Raw genomic sequence first — 20,489 nt, forward strand, 5'->3', positions numbered from 1 at the left:
TTCTAAATGCATCTTTAAATTACAAATATTAATGTAAATTATATTCTCATTTTGCAGAAAGAATTAAGATGAATATAAAGATATAAGATCATGTTTGATGTATAGGATAATTAATAAAATAGTATGATAATTATTTTATATTTTTTTAATTTATATCTAATTGAAAGGGATAGAATTGTTAGTAAAATTATCATCCTTTTAGTATAGATGATTCAATACTCGCAAAATAAAAAGGTTTATTTTTAATTATGAAATTAATTTAAATTATATACATTTTGATGAAGATAATTTTAATCAATAAATAAATTATTTTATTTTAAATTTTATACACATCAAATATAAAATATAATAACATGACGTAAAAGGTTTTTTTTTTCCATCAGATTTTCTTTCGCCATATACTTTCTAGTTTCTTTGATATAGGTTAACTCCAACATAGTTCTAGCAGTAACTCTTTAGCATAATATTTTATTATTTTAGCAAGTGGACCCGAAAGACCTGGAAATATTGGTAAGTTTTTTATGAATTCGATTTTTTGTCCAAATGCGCAAGATCTTTTATTGGAAAATGCATTGTTTCAGGGGTTTCAGAAGGAGCAACTAACCAGGCAGCCATTGATGAGGGTGAAAATGATAAATTACCCGGAGTTGATGTCAGAGATGATGAATCAGATAATTTTTCTGATATTGGTATTTTGACATTGCATTGTCCATGTGAAATTCAACAAGAAAAAGTACCTCTTAGTCAAGCTGAACCGCTTAACTAAGTGGCAAACTAGTTACGGCGGTTATAATTTCCAGTCTAATGGCATATTCTTTTTAAGATTTTTAGAGTTAAATAAATTCATTATATCAAGTAATTTCAGCTTTGATCTAGCTTAAGTTTTTTGTTTATTTTACTTGGATCAAATAATCTTTTTGCCCCACATCCGTGAACCATCCAAGAAGTTATACCCATGAATCCATTGAAGTTAATTGGTCCTAAATTCAGCTTTGAATCATCCATGAACTGAACCAATAAAAAAATCTATGGGTGGGTTGTGTGTGTTCTTGTAATCAGCACCGCTATTATTATATTTTCTTCTGGGCTGCTCTACGTAACGTAAGTCAAATGTATTTTGGCCTACTGTAATGTAATCTCACACTTTAAATGTAGTATTCATGACATTGGCATGTGCTCCAGTAATAATGTGCATCATAAGAAGCTTTTGGTAAATCTTTCTGGATAAAAAATCCATAAGAGGATGATTTCTCGTAGAATAATTATTCAGATATATTTGAGTGCTGAGGAGACAAAGACTATTAGATGGTTTTCATCATCTTGTTATGTGGTTATATTGAGCCCTGAATCATGAGGAATTGTTTGATATTATTAATTTGAGGCTCTGTGGTTGTGTTTAGTGAGAACACAAGTGAATGAGACAACTCGACTTTGCTTTCATGACTTCATTGGGAAAATAAAAGTCTTGATGATGCTACATGTTTAGTTTGCTATTTCTTCACAGGAACTCAATTTTACTGCAATCTTTTGCAGGAACAAGCAGCCAAGGAAGAGCCGCAGCAGCTGCCAAGGAAGCTTGTATGGGCAACTATGATAAATGTCCAGAGGACCTCCAAGCTGCACAGGAGCTTGCTGCAGCTGCTGCAGCAGAGTGGAAAAATCTAGAAAGGTGATTCTTGGATATCAACTAAAGTAGGGAACATTCCTGATTTCTGAAAATTATATCAAGAGAAATTTAAACCATCTCTTGTGCTTTATTACATATTGTGAGTACCCTGGTGCATTTCTAAGTGCCCATGGTACTACCATCACCGTTCAGAACTGAAATTATAATGTATGTGCAATTAAGACCATCAAATCATGATCGCGTTACTACAACAATGAAAAGATCATTGATTACAGCTTAAGACATGCATGGAAGGCAGTATCAAAAAATGTCAAATGCAAAACAAAGTACAATTAGTATCAGGCATAATAGTATGACCTTATGCATTTAACATTTTGTATTTATTTTTGCTGCGACTATTGCCACTTGGATTTGATTCAGTGGGTTTTTTTCTTCTTTCTTTCTTTGCCTACAATATGTTATATATTTTTTTGTCCATCAGTTATGTTATCTCTGAATTATGGTACTTATCTTTTTAAGACACATTGCTTCAGGAATTGTTGCCAGTATATTTACTTTTTTGCTCTTTTCATTTGGTTTTGTTGTATTAACAGGAAAGGCAACAAAAGCGAGCTGCTGGAGCAAAAAAGATGGGTCCTGCTGAGACCGCTGCAGAAGCAACCCAGCGAATGCTAGCTAGAAAGGTATCACATAGCTTTTTTAATTTTTTCTTGCCTAAGGTAAATGGCTGAATGGAGAAAATTTGTTCTGAGATTTTTGGTTACCCACAAACTGCACTTTCTCGGAAATGGGAACAATGTAGTTGTAATAATTCAGCTACTGGAATATTATCATCAGAAGTAGCTTTGGGGTAATGAAAATGAAACTGATAATGATCTCTCCCTTGATGTCTGTAACCTTTCCCCATTACTGTGTAATTTTGAAATAATAGGCAATCATAAATAGAGGTTTTATATATATATATATATATATATATAATCCCTTTGTCACAAAAGTTTTGCTGAAAAGAGCTTTATCTTTGAATTGGAAGGAATGATTGAACAAAGTGACATGAACAAGGTTAAGAGAAACTAAGTAATACAATATCATCATTTGTTAATATATTAATTTCTTGACAGTTGTAAACCATATGCACTCAAATTTTTTAGGATATTGAGAATTTATTTATTGAAATAATGTCAAAAGTTGTCATCTCATTGAATCTTAATACCTAATGAAAATGGAAACCTTGAACAGGAGGCTAATCTTATCCTCCTATTCCAGCCAATCTCTTTTAAATGAGATTTACAAGTTTGTAATTTTAATTTGCTAGGCCCCAATAACCAGCTCCGGAGTCAAAACAAAATGATCCTGAACATAAGAGTGCTGATTTTCCTTGGATCCATTTGACAGGCCTAGCATTTGCACATTTCTGTTTGACTATAAGTAAAAGCAAAGGTGCATCTGGAATCCACATCTGTTGTTATAATCATGCATTTGGGCAGGTTCTATTGTTTATTGGTGTGTCTATGCGTTGCTTAATTTGTCTCTTCAGTGATAGATATAAATACGGCTTCTATGCAGAGACTAAGCTCAAAAATCAACTATGATGCATTGGTGAAACTCTTTGATGAACCGGTAAGTTTGTCTAATTTGCCCTTAATTTTTCAAATGAATAGGTAGTTGAAGACAGACAAACATATACACATATACTTAGTACTTTCTTTTGTTTCTTCTTTTGTATACTTCAACACAAATACTTCCTCATTTGGGTGTTATGTTACTGCTAGCTGATATTCGCTTTAGTCAGTAAAACCCACAAATTTCCCATGTATCTTCCTTTCATCTAATGTTATTGATGTCCTGCTATCATGATGCCGGATGTAAAATGTCGAGGCTTTGCTGTATCTATTAATGTTTGCACTTTGCCTCAAGAATGAAGTGCTTAGACTGAAAAATGCTAAATTTAAAGGGTTCAGCACTTTTGCCAACAGGATGCACCATTGTTGGCTATATATATCACTTTAACCATATTTAAAACATGTTTTTCTATTACTCTTTCATATAAAAAAGATTAAACGTTTGAAAATCAGGTTGTAACTTGTAAGTTATCTAATTCTTTCATCTGGGGTGATCAAGTAACTGAAATTTTTGGAAGCATAGTCAATTCATTGCTGCTTGACATGCTTTCTGTTCTCCAAAACTAACTTCATGAAGTTGTCTTAGCTTTAACTTGTTCAGTAAGATCTCCATTTGTATTTATTTATTTATTTATGTAATTGTGGTTTGGTTTCTCTTCTATCACAGGTGGCTCCAGAGAAACCCAAGAAACAAAGAAACCAATCACAATCGTATGAGAAGGAAAAGAGGGTTTCTAAAATTTGCATAGAAGAACATAATTTAGCAGATGAACATAATGACGACAACGAAGATGAAGTCGATGAAGGAGGAATATTTGACAATAATCTGGATTTTGAGAACGAATCCTATGATTATGATTGTGATTACTGACTCGTCTTTGGGCACCTAGTAATGAGTTAAATATACAAATGTTAGTATGTAAAATCTTGAATCTTAAAAACTGTACATGAAATTTCTTTTCCTTTATTATATTTTCAGTTTGAAGCTAGGATGAAGTTAAATTAAATTGAGTATTCAAAACAATAGTCATTCTCTAATCCATTTATCTGTGTTCTTTTATGTGAATTTGAAATTTCAAAGTTCTTAAAAGAGAAAATATTTTGTTTATTTTCTTGTAATTTAATTCAATTAATGAATTAGGTTTAACTTAAAACTTTCTTAAGAAACAAAAAATTCGTAATTTTTTATGAAATTTTTATTGTATCTTATATATATTATTATGCATAGTGAAAAGCATTAGATATATATTTGTGTGCACTATATTTTAACATTTGATTAAATAATTGATGCGTAATTTTTAAAAGGAAAAATAATTTGAATCTTCTATTTTTAAATGAAAAAAATCAACAAAATCAAGAAGTTTAACAAAAGCAATTAAATCATAGGAAATTCAGAGGACACAATTATACAAAGAATTTGAACAGGTCATTTATTTCCTTCCCAACATGCCAAAAAACATAAAAAACAAAAAGGCTGTAAATTAGAAGTTGGCAGACAAGAATAATAAGCTGACAAAGCATCCAAAATAAACAGTAGTTGCATTTATCAGAACACCAATAAGCTTCAAAAACACGTCAGAACAGCATGGATTTTCCTATATTTATTTTCAACTTCATTAGAATATTCATCAGGATAATTAGAGCAAAAACAAATCAGCTTCATTGGTTCATTGTAAGGGTTCCAAAAGAAGACAAAAATGATCAAAACCAGCCAATGAAAGAGGATGTAATCCATTATTTTCTTATGATTCCAATCGCATTTTTTATAAGGGATTGATGTAGATGAATGATTTTTTGATACTGTACTAGACTAAGCATGCATGCACCCACGTGTGTGCAATAGAGTTTTTTTGTTGATGATCATAATCATGGGAGATAGCAGATTTAATAAATCAGATTTAATAAATTAATGTAAATACTTAAGAATTTTAACTGATCTTTTCTGTTTATCTGATACCTATTTGAGTAATATTAAATGAAAATAGATTTATTCAAAGCAGAGAGTAGTATCTTACAAAATATAACGTCCTTGAAAAACTCTACACACTAAATATCTCACAATATCAGAGAATATTCAACAATGTTGACAATTAAGGGTTGGATAGTAAGATTGGTTTTGATCACTGGTGGTGGTGTTGGTAGTGAGATTAATTATGAGTAAGCTGAAATATTAAAATCAACGGTAAAAATACGTGTTTGAATACAAATGCAACAACAACAGTGAAATGGGGTATTGCTTCGGTTCTCTCACCAAATACAGTGTACTGTCATAAGTAGTTCACTGTCCTAGGGTCCAACGGCTTCACTGGACGCTTTTCCGGTTAGAAATTGGGGAGGCAGTGCAGTTGGGGTGCTATCCTAATTCATCATACCATACGGTTGGAGGCAAAAACCCTGATGCAATTGAATCCAAATGAGGCCTAAGTTTTATCTGTCTAAACATGGATTACAGTAAATTCAACAATGAGCTAACAAACTTGTTATGATCTTAGTGCTCCAAGAAAAGGATTGTCATGTTCTTTATCAGCTTCTGAACTGTGCTAATCAACCTGCAAAAGTCCATCTGGTAAACAAATTTTTACTTCTATCAGAATCAGAAAACTGTTGTAACATCACTACCTCTACATTTCTTTCCAAACCAAATTAAGCCATCAGAGATTTTCAGGTTTGCAGCAAAAGCAAGCCTTTCAAGTCTGTTAATTGAATCACTTCCTCTACATTTCTGAATTCTGAAACATCCAATCAACTTCACAAGGCCGGCTACCCCACCAATCCTTCAATTTAGACAAAACAAAAAATAGAGGCTTTAAAATTAGATTTTCATATTGCATTCTGGAGAAGTTTGAGCATAATGCTTTGATCTACTTAAAAAAACTAGTTCTATCCACAACCAACATGAATCTGTGCTTGAAATTAGTTGTCAAATCCAACTTGCAGGCTCAGGTAGAAGAGCAGAATAAAATAAAAATGCTCACCAAATCTTTCTGCTTAGATTAATGACTACAAATTTCCATTAACTAGATGTATTCTGAATTGGGCATATGATTGAAACCATTAGCCTTATTTTATGCAACATTCTTTTGAATCATGGGCAGCACCTAGCCAGGGGAATAACTAACTGCAAATTGGTTTGTACTGGTTAGATGTTGGTATCAGTCATGTATTCAATAATTGGGGAATGTTTCATATTAACTCAAATGTTGAATAATTGCCAACAGCCATGTGGTCTGTTGGTATAGTATTAGACTTTTAGTTTCCAATGTTTAAACCCTGACAACCTTAAATGATAATAAAAAAAAAACTTGTTGAATATTTAATTCTATTAGTTTTCAATAATGTCCGTTAAAAGAGGGAGACACATTTTAAACTTGAGGGATATATGTTACATTATTTTTCACAAAACAGTGTCGTCACACTGCTATATTTTGTGCCTGACAGAAACAGTAGCTTGCCATTTGGAAGCAGCTTTCCAAAAAAATAATATACTTTACATATATAAAAAATTCACCAAGAGGACTGATAATTCTATGAAGAATAATATAAAATATAGGAATATGTACTTGTGAGTTTATAAAAAAAAAAAAAATAGATATATGACACTCTCCAACCATTAACTAAAAATGGTTGGAGGTTTTGGCAGTTTCTAGACCTTTTTCTTTGCAAGTGGATACATTAGGGGCAATGCCACCTGCAACAGATAAGAATAGCATATAACAATGAACAAGGATAAGATTTCAGGATGGTGGACACACTTGATAACTTTTGTAGCTCAGACCAGAAATTTCAACACATTGTTTCATAAAATGGCAGCTGCAACAGATGTGGCTTGATGGATGCAACCACGGTAAAGGTACTGTGCTGCGTGGTGAAAATGAAATGAAAAATGTCAACTGCTACTCTGCTAAGTGCTTCAATCTGATTCCAGGGATTGCATTATTGCATTGAATTATTTACATGGATCCCTCTGAAAGAAAAGAAAAGGTTTTTAGGTCATTCCAAAATCTGAAGTTTCAACAATGTCCACTAAAGTAGGCCTTATCCTTCATTGGCTTCTTCTATCACTCTCCTAATACCAAATATGAATCTAAGTGAATGCCCGCGCACAGTTGAAAATTCAAATTGAAAACTCATTTCTTATTTTGAGATTCTAATAATATATTTACATTATTTTTCACAAAACAGTGTCGTCACACTGCTATATTTTGTGCCTGACAGAAACAGTAGCTTGCCATTTGGAAGCAGCTTTCCAAAAAAATAATATACTTTACATATATAAAAAATTCACCAAGAGGACTGATAATTCTATGAAGAATAATATAAAATATAGGAATATGTACTTGTGAGTTTATAAAAAAAAAAAAAATAGATATATGACACTCTCCAACCATTAACTAAAAATGGTTGGAGGTTTTGGCAGTTTCTAGACCTTTTTCTTTGCAAGTGGATACATTAGGGGCAATGCCACCTGCAACAGATAAGAATAGCATATAACAATGAACAAGGATAAGATTTCAGGATGGTGGACACACTTGATAACTTTTGTAGCTCAGACCAGAAATTTCAACACATTGTTTCATAAAATGGCAGCTGCAACAGATGTGGCTTGATGGATGCAACCACGGTAAAGGTACTGTGCTGCGTGGTGAAAATGAAATGAAAAATGTCAACTGCTACTCTGCTAAGTGCTTCAATCTGATTCCAGGGATTGCATTATTGCATTGAATTATTTACATGGATCCCTCTGAAAGAAAAGAAAAGGTTTTTAGGTCATTCCAAAATCTGAAGTTTCAACAATGTCCACTAAAGTAGGCCTTATCCTTCATTGGCTTCTTCTATCACTCTCCTAATACCAAATATGAATCTAAGTGAATGCCCGCGCACAGTTGAAAATTCAAATTGAAAACTCATTTCTTATTTTGAGATTCTAATAATATATTCGCACACCTGCAACTTAAAAATTTAAACTGAATATATTCATTTTTTTTTCTTGAAAAATCTTTTATTGTAGTTCCTCCTAATCTTAGATGACATTTGGCATGTGCTACCAAAATAAAATATTTATTGGGAATAATAACTCAAATCTTATTACAGATTTATTTGAAATTATTAGATATTTCTTAATAGACAAAAAAACTTGCATAAGAAAAATTTTAAAAGTAAAGAGATTCTCGATAGACAAGTTAGGAAGCCTCTATTGGATTAAGTGTGAGAAAAATATATAAAAGAGTTATAGGATTTTATGGAATAGATATCTCATAAGACTATTAGAGATTTACATTTTATGAGTGTGTATGTATGTATATTTGAGTGGACTAGAAGAGAATATGATGATCCACATAGATATGATGGTGTGAATATTTATGAGTGAACTAGATGAGACTAAGAGGGTTCACATAAATATGGATGTATTAATATATATGGTTATGTGTTTATTTGGGTTGATTATACTCCAAAAGATTAGAGTAGATTGAGAGAACTTATGGGTATTAATTATTGAGTGATTGATATGATTTGTTCGTTTATAATTTTTTACAATTAATGAAGACGTAGGTCAATTGCACTAAATCATATTAAATTATCATATCTTATATGATTGATTAATTACTTAATTATACTTATGCTGATTTAATTGGATTGGAGTTTTTTGCCCAACAAATTATATTGGAACTGTAATAACCCCTAACAATAGATTAGTTTGGAAACCACCGATAAATATTGCATAACTTGATTTGAAGTTCCAAATCTTTGGAAACTAATGATGGGATTTTAAACTGGTCTAAAAATAGAAAAATGCAAGGCAAAACGAGCTTTCGAATTTTTGTTTTCCTTAGTACCATAAAACACACACACGGGCTAGTACATTGTTTGGACAATCCCCCACCCATTAACACATGCCTTATTTGAATTTAAATGATCGACATGCTATAATTCATTCCCAAATTCCTAATAGAAACAAGGCAAATATGCATTATTAGATTGTTTGGTCAAAATCATGTAGGGAAAGAGAGGCCAGTTTCTGACCACAAAATGCATTAGAACTGTCATATCTCTATTGGTAATGAAGCAGTATCGTATTCAAAATGCCTTTCTCACTTGACTTTTTTTTATATGATCAGATTTTGAATTTTAACGTACCTATGTTTTTCAAGGGTATCAATCATCTTCATCATACATAGTGCTCTTATAAATATTGAAAACAATATCCACTTTCTTTGTTTTTGAGAAACTTGCATATATATCTTCATTCGACTTTCCATAGAAGAGATTTTAATTCAAGCTGTATCTGTATTTTACTAGGTGATATAGATACTTGAAATTCATGGTCTATAAGGAATTTTAAGATATATATATATATATATTAATTACTTGAATCTAAACTATCGTGTAAACAACGTAGTATATGCCAAAGAATATGAAAAAAGTTCCAAAACGTGAAGCTCCAAATAAAACACATGAAGTGTTTGATACACATGCATTGCCATTACTTCTGTTTACCCTCTTCCTATTTCGTACCATTTAGCACAACTCAATAAATTAAGGCATGAGTTGTAATGAAGAATGAGCATCATCGATAAACTGTTAGTTCAACAGTATTGGAGTCCGCTTTGAGTCTCGAGTTCAAACTGTAATTGTATAACCCAAAACCTTAAAAAAAAAAAAAGAATGAGTATATAAAAGAAATGAAAATGGCAATAAAACAAGAAGAATTTTATCACCACTTAATAAATAATATTGCTGAATCATATCAGGGGTTTTTTTCGATTAGGTTTCACTATTTTAAGGAAAAAACAAGTGGTTAATTGGTGATGCAAAGAAATGGTAGTATCGATGCAAGTGGGTCTTAATTATCTTGTAAAATGTCGAAAGTAAAAATCATACGAAATCGATGTAAGTGGGTCATAGTTATGAAATTAGTCGATAAACATGTTTTTTTTTTCTTTCTTTCCTAGTTGATGAGTTTGCCATGAACTTTTCATGCGTATAAATTTGTTTGGTTGCTAATTTGACATTTTCCTTTCTTGTTTTTCTTTCAAATGAAATGTTGACATTAGGGTAGGGGTAATGACTAAAATGATGACTTCAAAGCATTCAACTATAGTCGCTCATGAATAATTTGACATTCATGTGATTTGATTCCCTCTTGAACTACATTTATAAACTCCTAGAAATATTGAAAATTGCTTTGAATTAAGCTAACCTAATTTAACCAATTTATGATGCTAACTTGGAACATTAATTCTTGTGATTTGAGAAGAATTTATCTAAAATTTTTTTTTTCTCTATTGATTGGATGGGTGGAAAATTCAATAAGCATAGTGGAAGAAGTATCTCCAGTCATGTTGCCAAATAAACCTTGAAACCATGGGCATGAATTGGGGCCAACCTCAGCCACCCCTTGGATGAGAAAATAACACAAGAGACAAAAATGTGGCATGTCACATAAATCAGAATATCATTTATTTGTTTGCCCACCACCCAAACTAAAATCTTTGGAAGCTTTTGCATTAACTATAGCCTTCTTTAGATTCTATTATTCCTAATTTTTCATTCTCTTTTTTTTTTTGTCAACATTTAATTGTATATGCCAAATTATTTCTAACATAAATCATTTTTACATATATATACTAATATATTAGATTAATTAATTTTTATCATGGAAATACATGTATTATTTATTGAGCAAAATATTCATATATTAAATATTGTTTTATTTTCTTTCTTCTTTTTTTTCAATTTTCAAAATGAGCTTTTAATGCAATTATCAATTATCATACTAATTGGCATATAGAACTGAAGCAAATAAAATATTTTTTATAAGAAAATTGTAACTTGAAGATAAGAAAAAAGATTATAAGTAAATTTGATAAATTTATTTTTAAAAACATGTGTTCTGATATGAAAATAAAATCATCCTAAAATGCTTTTAAAACATTAAACTAAAATCAGAGGTGAAGGCAGGAATTGATTAAAATGGGTGTCAAATAATAATTTCAAAAGAAAAGGGGGCCAAAATAATATTTTGATAGATCCTGATACTGTAATATAAGAGAGGTGAAAATTTTTTAAGAGGGCTGTGAATCCTGCCTGTCTCCTGGCTTTATCCTTGACTAAAACGTTAAATTAATTGAAACAAAAAAATAAAAAAAAGAAGACGAACAATACTCAAGAACACTGAACTTCATGGCATGGAAACCTCTCTTTCAAGAACTTAAAAAAAAAAAAAAATTCTTTTTTTTGTTAAGAAACGAAGACTTGAATTATACTTTTAAAATCATGCATCAATTAGTAAACTAAAACTTGAAAACTCAAGTGTCAAAGTATTTCAATATTTATGTGTATAAATTTTTTATAATTATATATATGACGGTTTCGAATTGCAAAATAAAATAATTCTCCCTTATCACATAAATCTCATGTGATTCATCACAGAATTCAAACTTAAAACTTTAAAAATGAAGAGTTAAAGTTTGAGAGAAATATGATGTAAGGAAACAACCAATAAAGGTTTCAAGTAGGTATGTTTACCAACAATTAATGTCAATTGCACGGTGGGAAATTTAAAGATTGGAGAAATCTTCCCAAGACGAATGTGAGTGGAGACAACCACTAAATCTGAGTTGCGATTTTGGTAACCAAAAATAAAAAAAAAAAACTCCAATTCCCTAATATTAAAAAAAACTAGGGAAAAAATCTCATATGTTGTAATTATATGGTAATATTAAATATTATTTTAATTACGATATCATAATCTTTAATATTATATTTGACTACATAATTACATAATATTATAGAATATTATATTAATAGTATCAACTAGATTATATTCCTTTATAAATTGTTATTATCACTTTTATATAAAAAAAACTTAGTCTTCACAACATAATAAAATATAAAGTTTTTCTTCCTTAAAAAAAATTATGTAAAGTCTTTTGTGCATATTAGACTACAACCAGTTACAATTATTGGCCTTAGAGAGTTTTTAAATTAATACCATTGAATTATATGGCATTATGTGAAACTTATGAACATTTTAAACAAGTGGAAAATACAGTTTACCCTTAAATAAATTTCTTTGGAAAAACAAATTAATGAAAATAAAAACAGATCTAAACTAGCATAGCCCAACATAACTCATAATTTATAAAATATATATATATATAACTCATAATTTTGAGCAACTTGAATATTCTTTTAGAAGGATTTAAAAAATTTGAACATTTAACTCAATAGAAGATGTAAGTATTCTTTAATAAAAAGTCAAACTCGAATATTCATAAAAAATGACAATTAAATATGTAGTGGGGGTGAGTCCAAATTAGTTAAAATTTATGAACATTAGTCTCAAAAGCTACTCTTCAATTCTTACAAATAAAAACTCACATACTTTTATTTGTAAATATTAATGTGCTTACATTTTTTTTACAAGCAATTTTACGTAAAAGTTAGTATTTGCTGATATGAAAATGACATAAAAATCAAATAATTTAATTCAATTAATTCATATAATTATTCATAAGAAGTGAGATTCAATAAATTTATAATTCAAATCTTAATAATTGTAACTTTTTCTATATCTTACACAAGAAAAGGAAAGGGAATAGAGTAAGGGAAGTGGGAACTCACCCACAATAAAATAAAATAAATGGAAAGAAGTTAACCTTGTGCAGTATTTTTTTTTGTTTTTGGACGAAGCTGTACTTATAGCTGTGTTATTGCTACTTACCTTTTTTCAATTTTTCCAATTTCCTCATTGATTAATTAAAAAAAAAAAAGGGACTTCTTTCTGCTATATAAAGTATCAAGCCCTCACGCTTTCCTTTGCCATCACAAATTTTCTTTCTCTTTTGTCATTATTGATCATTACCATGGAGAAGAAAGCTTTTGTTAGATTGATGCTAATTTTTCTGAGTTTCTCTTATCTTCTGCTTTACTGTGCTGCTGTTCCTACAACAAGTAAGCCTAATATTTTAGCTTTTAATTCTGGATTTTGATGTTAACATTTTGGTTTAATTATTTATACAAATTTAATTTATTTGGTTTATACAGGAACCCTCAAGTCAAATAAGGAACTACTCCTTTCTTCTTCTTCCGTCCAAGAATTTCTTGCTCGGGTCCCTTCTCTCTCTCTCTCTCAAGTTTATAATTTTTCTAGGCATATAATATATATATATATATATATATATATATATATATATATATATATAGAAATCCTGGAATGTCAAAGCTATGACAACCAAGGAAAGCTGTCAGGCTGAAATTGGTTTTTTTTTTTCTTAAACTAATTGACATTCTTACAAGTTTTTTCTTCTTTACATTGGTTGTATGCAATAATTTGGTTAAGGTTGTCCTTTGTTTCTTTTGCAGGATGTAATGAAATTGAGTGAAGCTGATCAGGATTTGTCTGCGGAAGGAGATGCATTCAATGAGGAAAGGATGCTAATGGAGAGCACAGATTATCCAGGGACAGGTGCAAACCGTGGCCATGATCCCAAAGTATCCCCAGGGAGACCTTAACTATATAAATTAATAAGTAAAACAAGCCCTTTATTTTTACATATTTCTTCAATTAGAACTATCATGTCTCTATTGGTAATGAAGCAGTGTTGTATTCAAAATGCATTTCTCAATCGACTTTCTTTTATATGATTAGATTTTGAAATTTTACATACCCTTCTTTTTTCAAGGGTATTAATCATCATCATCATCATCATCATCATCATCGTGTAATGCTCTTACTTGATAAATATTGAAAACAATATCCTTTCTTTGTTTTTGAGAAACTAGCATATCTTGATTCGACTTTTCAATCAAGAGAGTTGAATTCAAGCTGTATCTGTATCTTACAAGGTTGTATAGATACTTGAAATTCATGGCCTGTAAGCCTGTAAGGGATTTTAAGATATATATATATATATTTATATATATATAGATATATATCTTTACTACTTGAATCTAAACTATCATGTAAACGCCATAGTATATGTCAAAGAAAATGAACAGAAGTTCCAAATGCGATTCTCCAAATAAAGCACAAAATGTTTAATAAACATGCATTTTCTTATTAAGCACAATTCAATAAATTACGTACCGAATTGTAAAGAAGAATGAGTAACATCAATGAACTGTTCCTTTAGTGGTATTGAAATTAGCTTCAAAATTGAGAGTTTCAAGTTTGAACTCTAATCGTAATTTTAAAAACAAAGAAGTATATGAAAGAAATGAAGTTGGCAACAAAACAAGAAGAATTTGATCACCACTCAATATATAATATTGCTGAATCATATGAAATTTGAACTATGGGGATCGATGCAAGAGGCTGGTTTTCTTACGACATTTGAGAAATTATAAAGGGTAGAAAAGTGAAATTGGGATTATGGGATTGAATGAATGAATAAATAAAAGGTGCTTCTAAATGTATCCATGTCTTTTCTTTTTACTCTATTTTTTTTTTCAAAATTATCTCGCACTCTTATTTTTTCTCTCAACACTCATTTTTTTTTTCTTTTCAAAACTATCTCTAAATGAATTTACTTAATTAATTATCTTTTGCATTTTTAAAAGATTACAAATATACATTTTTAGTAATGTATATTTGGAATCTTTTATATAAATAAAAGGTGCTTCTAAATGCATCTTTAAATTACAAATATTAATGTAAATTATATTCTCATTTTACAGAAAGAATTAAGATGAATATAAAGATAAAAAATCATGTTTGATGTATAAGATAATTAATAGAATAGTACGATAATTATTTTATATTTTGTTTAATTTATATCTAATTGAAAGTGATAGAATTGTTAGTAAGATTATCATCCTCTTAGTATAGATGATTCAATACTCGCAAAATAAAAAAGTTTATTTTTAATTATGAAATTAATTTAAATTATATAAATTTTGATGAAGATAATTTTAATCAATAAATAAATTATTTTATTTTAAATTTTGTACACATCAAATATAAAATATAATAACATGACATAAAAGTTTTTTTTTTTTCCATCAGATTTTCTTTCGCCATATACTTTCTAGTTTCTTTGATATAGGTTAACTCCAACATAGTTCTAGCAGTACTCTTTAGCATAATATTTTATTATTTTGGCAAGTGGACCCGAAAGACCTGGAAATATTGGTAAGTTTTTTATGAATTGGATTTTTTGTCCAAATGCGCAAGATCTTTTATTGGAAAATGCATTGTTTCAGGGGTTTCAGAAGGTGCAACTAACCAGGCAGCCATTGATGAGGGTGAAAATGATAAATTACCCGGAGTTGATGTCAGAGATGATGAATCAGATAATTTTTCTGATATTGGTATTTTGACATTGCATTGTCCATGTGAAATTCAACAAGAAAAAGTACCTCTTAGTCAAGCTGACCGCTTAACTAAGTGGCAAACTAATTACGGCGGTTATAATTTCCAGTCTAATGGCATATTCTTTTTAAGATTTTTAGAATTAAATAAATTCATTATATCAAGTAATTTGAGCTTTGATTTAGCTTAAGTTTTTTGTTTATTTTACTTGGATCAAATAATCTTTTTGCCCCGCATCCGTGAACCATCCAAGATGTTATACCCATGCATCCATTGAAGTTAATTGGTCTACCGCTATTATTATATTTTCTTCTGGGCTGCTCTACGTAACGTAAGTCAAATGTATTTTGGCCTACTGTAATGTAATCTCACACTTTAAATGTAGTATTCATGACATTGGCATGTGCTCCAGTAATAATGTGCATCATAATAAGTTTTTGGTAAATCTTTCTGGATAAAAAATCCATAAGAGGATGATTTCTCGTAGAATAATTATTCAGATATATTTGAGTGCTGAGGAGACAAAGACTATTAGATGGTTTTCATCATCTTGTTATGTGGTTATATTGAGCCCTGAATCATGAGGAATTGTTTGATATTATTAATTTGGGGCTCTGTGGTTGTGTTTAGTGAGAACACAAGTGAATGAGACAACTCGACTTTGCTTTCATGACTTCATTGGGAAAATAAAAGTCTAGATGATGCTACATGTTTAGTTTGCTATTTCTTCACAGGAACTCAATTTTATTGCAATCTTTTGCAGGAACAAGCAGCCAAGGAAGAGCCGCAGCAGCTGCCAAGGAAGCTTGTATGGGCAACTATGATAAATGTCCAGAGGACCTCCAAGCTGCACAGGAGCTTGCTGCAGCTGCTGCAGCAGAGTGGAAAAATCTAGAAAGGTGATTCTTGGATATCAACTAAAGTAGGGAACATTCCTGATTTCTGAAAATTATATCAAGAGAAATTTAAACCATCTCTTGTGCTTTATTACATATTGTGAGTACCCTGGTGCATTTCTAAGTGCCCATGGTACTACCATCACCGTTCAGAACTGAAATTATAATGTATGTGCAATTAAGACCATCAAATCATGATCGCGTTACTACAACAATGAAAAGATCATTGATTACAGCTTAAGATATGCATGGAAGGCAGTATCAAAAAATGTCAAATGCAAAACAAAGTACAATTAGTATCACGCATAATAGCATGACCTTATGCATTTAACATTTTGTCTTTATTTTTGCTGCGACTATTGCCACTTGGATTTGATTCAGTGGGTTTTTTTCTTCTTTCTTTCTTTGCCTACAATATGTTATATATTTTTTTGTCCATCAGTTATCTTTGAATTATGGTACTTATCTTTTTAAGACACATGCTTCAGGAATTGTTGCCAGTATATTTACTTTTTTGCTCTCTTTTCATTTGGTTTTGTTGTATTAACAGGAAAGGCAACAAAAGCGAGCTGCTGAAGCAAAAAAGATGGGTCCTGCTGAGACCGCTGCGGAAGCAACCCAGCGAATGCTAGCTAGAAAGGTATCACATAGCTTTTTTAATTTTTTCTTGCGTAAGGTAAATGGCTGAATAGAGAAAATTTGTTCTGAGATTTTTGGTTACCCACAAACTGCACTTTCTCGGAAATGGGAACAATGTAGTTGTAATAATTCAGCTACTGGAATATTATCATCAGAAGTAGCTTTGGGGTAATGAAAATGAAACTGATAATGATCTCTCCCTTGATGTCTGTAACCTTTCCCCATTACTGTGTAATTTTGAAATAATAGGCAATCATAAATAGAGGTTTTATATATGTATATATAATCCCTTTGTCACAAAAGTTTTGCTGAAAAGAGCTTTATCTTTGAATTGGAAGGAATGATTGAACAAAGTGACATGAACAAGGTTAAGAGAAACTAAGTAATACAATATCATCATTTGTTAATATATTAATTTCTTGACAGTTATAAACCAAATGCACTCAAATTTTTTAGGATATTGAGAATTTATTTATTGAAATAATGTCAAAAGTTGTCATCTCATTGAATCGTACTACCTAATGAAAATGGAAACCTTGAACAGGAGGCTAATCTTATCCTCCTATTCCAGCCAATCTCTTTTAAATGAGATTTACAAGTTTGTAATTTTAATTTGCTACGCCCCAATAACCAGCTCCTGAGTCAAAACAAAATGATCCTGAACATAAGAGTGCTGATTTTCCTTGGATCCATTTGACAGGCCTAGCATTTGCACATTTCTGTTTGACTATAAGTAAAAGCAAAGGTGCATCTGGAATCCACATCTGTTGTTATAATCATACATTTGGGCAGGTTCTATTGTTTATTGGTGTGTCTATGCGTTGCTTAATTTGTCTCTTCAGTGATAGATATAAATACGGCTTCTATGCAGAGACTAAGCTCAAAAATCAACTATGATGCATTGGTGAAACTTTTTGATGAACCGGTAAGTTTGTCTAATTTGCCCTTAATTTTTCAAATGAATAGGTAGTTGTAGACAGACAAACATATACACATATATTTAGTACTTTCTTTTGTTTCTGCTTTTGTATACTTCAACACAAATACTTCCTCATTTGGGTGTTATGCTAGTGCTAGCTGATATTCGCTTTAGTCAGTAAAACCCACAAATTTCCCATGTATCTTCCTTTCATCTAATGTTATTGATGTCCTGCTATCATGATGCCGGATGTAAAATGTCGAGGCTTTGCTGTATCTATTAATGTTTGCACTTTGCCTCAAGAATGAAGTGCTTAGACTGAAAAATGCTAAATTTAAAGGGTTCAGCACTTTTGCCAACAGGATGCACCATTGTTGGCTATATATATCATTTTAACCATATTTAAAACATTTTTTTCTATTACTCTTTCATATAAAAAAGATTAAACGTTTGAAAATCAGGTTGTAACTTGTAAGTTATCTAATTCTTTCATCTGGGGTGATCAAGTAACTGAAATTTTTGGAAGCATAGTCAATTCATTGCTGCTTGGCATGCTTTCTGTTCTCCAAAACTAACTTCATGAAGTTGTCTTAGCTTTAACTTGTTCAGTAAGATCTCCATTTGTATTTATTTATTTATTTATGTAATTGTGGTTTGGTTTCTTTTCTATCACAGGTGGCTCCAGAGAAACCCAAGAAACAAAGAAACCAATCACAATCCTATGAGAAGGAAAAGAGGGTTTCTAAAATTGGCATAGAAGAACATAATTTAGCAGATGAACATAATGACGACAACGAAGATGAAGTAGATGAAGGAGGAATATTTGACAATAACCTGGATTTTGAGAACGAATCCTATGATTATGATTATGATTATGATTACTGACTCGTCTTTGGGCACCTAGTAATGAGTTAAATGTACAAATGTTAGTATGTAAAACCTTGAATCTTAAAAACTGTACGTGAAATTTCTTTTCCTGTATTATATTTTCAGTTTGTGGCTAGGATGAAGTTAAATTAAATTGAGTATTCAAAACAATAGTCATTTCTAATCCATTTATCTATGTTCTTTTATGTGAATTTGAAATTTCAAAGTTCTTAAAGAGAAAATATTTTGTTTATTTTCTTGTAATTTAATTCAATTAATGAATTAGGTTTAACTTAAAACTTTCTTAAGAAACAAAAAATTCGTAATTTTTTATGAAATTTTTATTGTATCTTATATATATTATTATACATAGTGAAAAACATTAGATATATTCATATCTAATTGATGCATAATTTTTAAAAGAAAAAATGATTTGAATATTTTATTTTTAAATGAAAAAAAATCAACAAAACCAAGAAGTTTAACAAAATCAATTAAATCATAGGAAATTCAGAGGACACAATTAAACAAAAAATTTGAACAGGTCATTTATTTCCTTCCCAACATGTGCCCAAAAAACATTAAAAAAAAAAAGGCTATAAATTAGAAGTTGGCAGACAAGAATACTAAGCTGACAAAGCATCCATAATAAACAGTAGTTGCATTTATCAAAACACCAATAAGCTTCAAAAACACATGTCAGAACAGCATGGCTTTTCCTAAATTTATTTTCTACTTCATTAGAATATTCATCAGGATAATTAGAGCAAAAACAAATTAGCTTCATTGGTTCACTGTAAGGGTTCCAAAAGAAGACAAAAATGATCAAAACCAGCCAATGAAAAATGATGTAATCCATAATTTTCTTATGATTCCAATCGCATTGTTGATAAGGGATTGATGTAGATGAATGATTTTTCAATAGTGTACTAGACTAAGCATGCAGGCGCAAACGTGTGTTTGCAATTGAGTGTTTTTGTTGGTGATCATAATAATGGGAGATGGCAGATTTAATAAATCAATGTAAATTTTTTTTCATCTTTCCTCTTTATCTGATTAGCTAATTGAGTAATGGAAAATTAAAATATATTTATTCAAAGCTGAGAGCGGTATCTTAGAAAATATAACGTCCTTGAAAAACTCTACACACTAAATATCTCACAATATCAGAGAATATTCAACAATGTTGACAATTAAGGTTGGATGGTAAGATTGGTTTTGATCACTGGTGCTGGTGTTGGTAATGAGATTAATTATGAGTAAGCTGAAATATGAAAATCAACGGGGAAAATATATATGTTTGAATGCAAACGCAACAATAACAGTGAAATGGGGTATTGCTTCGGCTGTCCCACAAAATACAGTGTACTGTCCTAAGTAGTTTACCGTCCTAGGGTCCAATGGGTTCACTGGACGATTTTCCTGTTAGAAATTGGGGAGGCAGTGCAGTTGGGGTGCTATCGTAATGCATCATACCATACGGTTGGAGGCAAAACCCCTGATGCAATGGAATCCAAATGAGGCCTAAGTTTTATCTGTCTAAACATGGATTACAGTAAATTCAACAATGAGCGGACAAACTTGTTATGATCTTAGTGCTCCAAGAAAA

At 30.6% G+C, this 20,489-nt stretch overlaps 1 protein-coding gene across 1 annotated transcript; it reads left to right on the top strand.

Annotated features, from left to right (window-relative positions):
* The first annotated feature begins 13,103 nt into the window (after positions 1-13,103).
* Positions 13,104-14,026, top strand: LOC149515587 (uncharacterized). The gene is made up of 3 exons (XM_089741597.1): positions 13,104-13,200; positions 13,294-13,358; positions 13,612-14,026. Exons 1-3 carry the CDS (start codon positions 13,113-13,115, stop codon positions 13,759-13,761), a joined length of 303 nt encoding a protein of 100 aa, XP_089597723.1. The 5' UTR covers positions 13,104-13,112; the 3' UTR covers positions 13,762-14,026.
* Positions 14,027-20,489: the final 6,463 nt, after the last annotated feature.

The sequence above is a fragment of the Durio zibethinus genome, chromosome 12, assembly GCF_047325235.1.
Source record: "Durio zibethinus cultivar Kanyao isolate XHJ-2024 chromosome 12, ASM4732523v1, whole genome shotgun sequence".
NCBI lineage: Eukaryota > Viridiplantae > Streptophyta > Magnoliopsida > Malvales > Malvaceae > Durio > Durio zibethinus.

Coding starts and splice junctions, on each gene's coding strand:
- LOC149515587 (XM_089741597.1), top strand. CDS start 13,113: ATGGAGAAGAAAGCTTTTGTTAGATTGATGCTAATTTTTCTGAGTTTC. Junction 13,201..13,293: donor TGCTGCTGTTCCTACAACAA/GTAAGCCTAATA, acceptor TGGTTTATACAG/GAACCCTCAAGTCAAATAAG. Junction 13,359..13,611: donor TCCAAGAATTTCTTGCTCGG/GTCCCTTCTCTC, acceptor TTTCTTTTGCAG/GATGTAATGAAATTGAGTGA.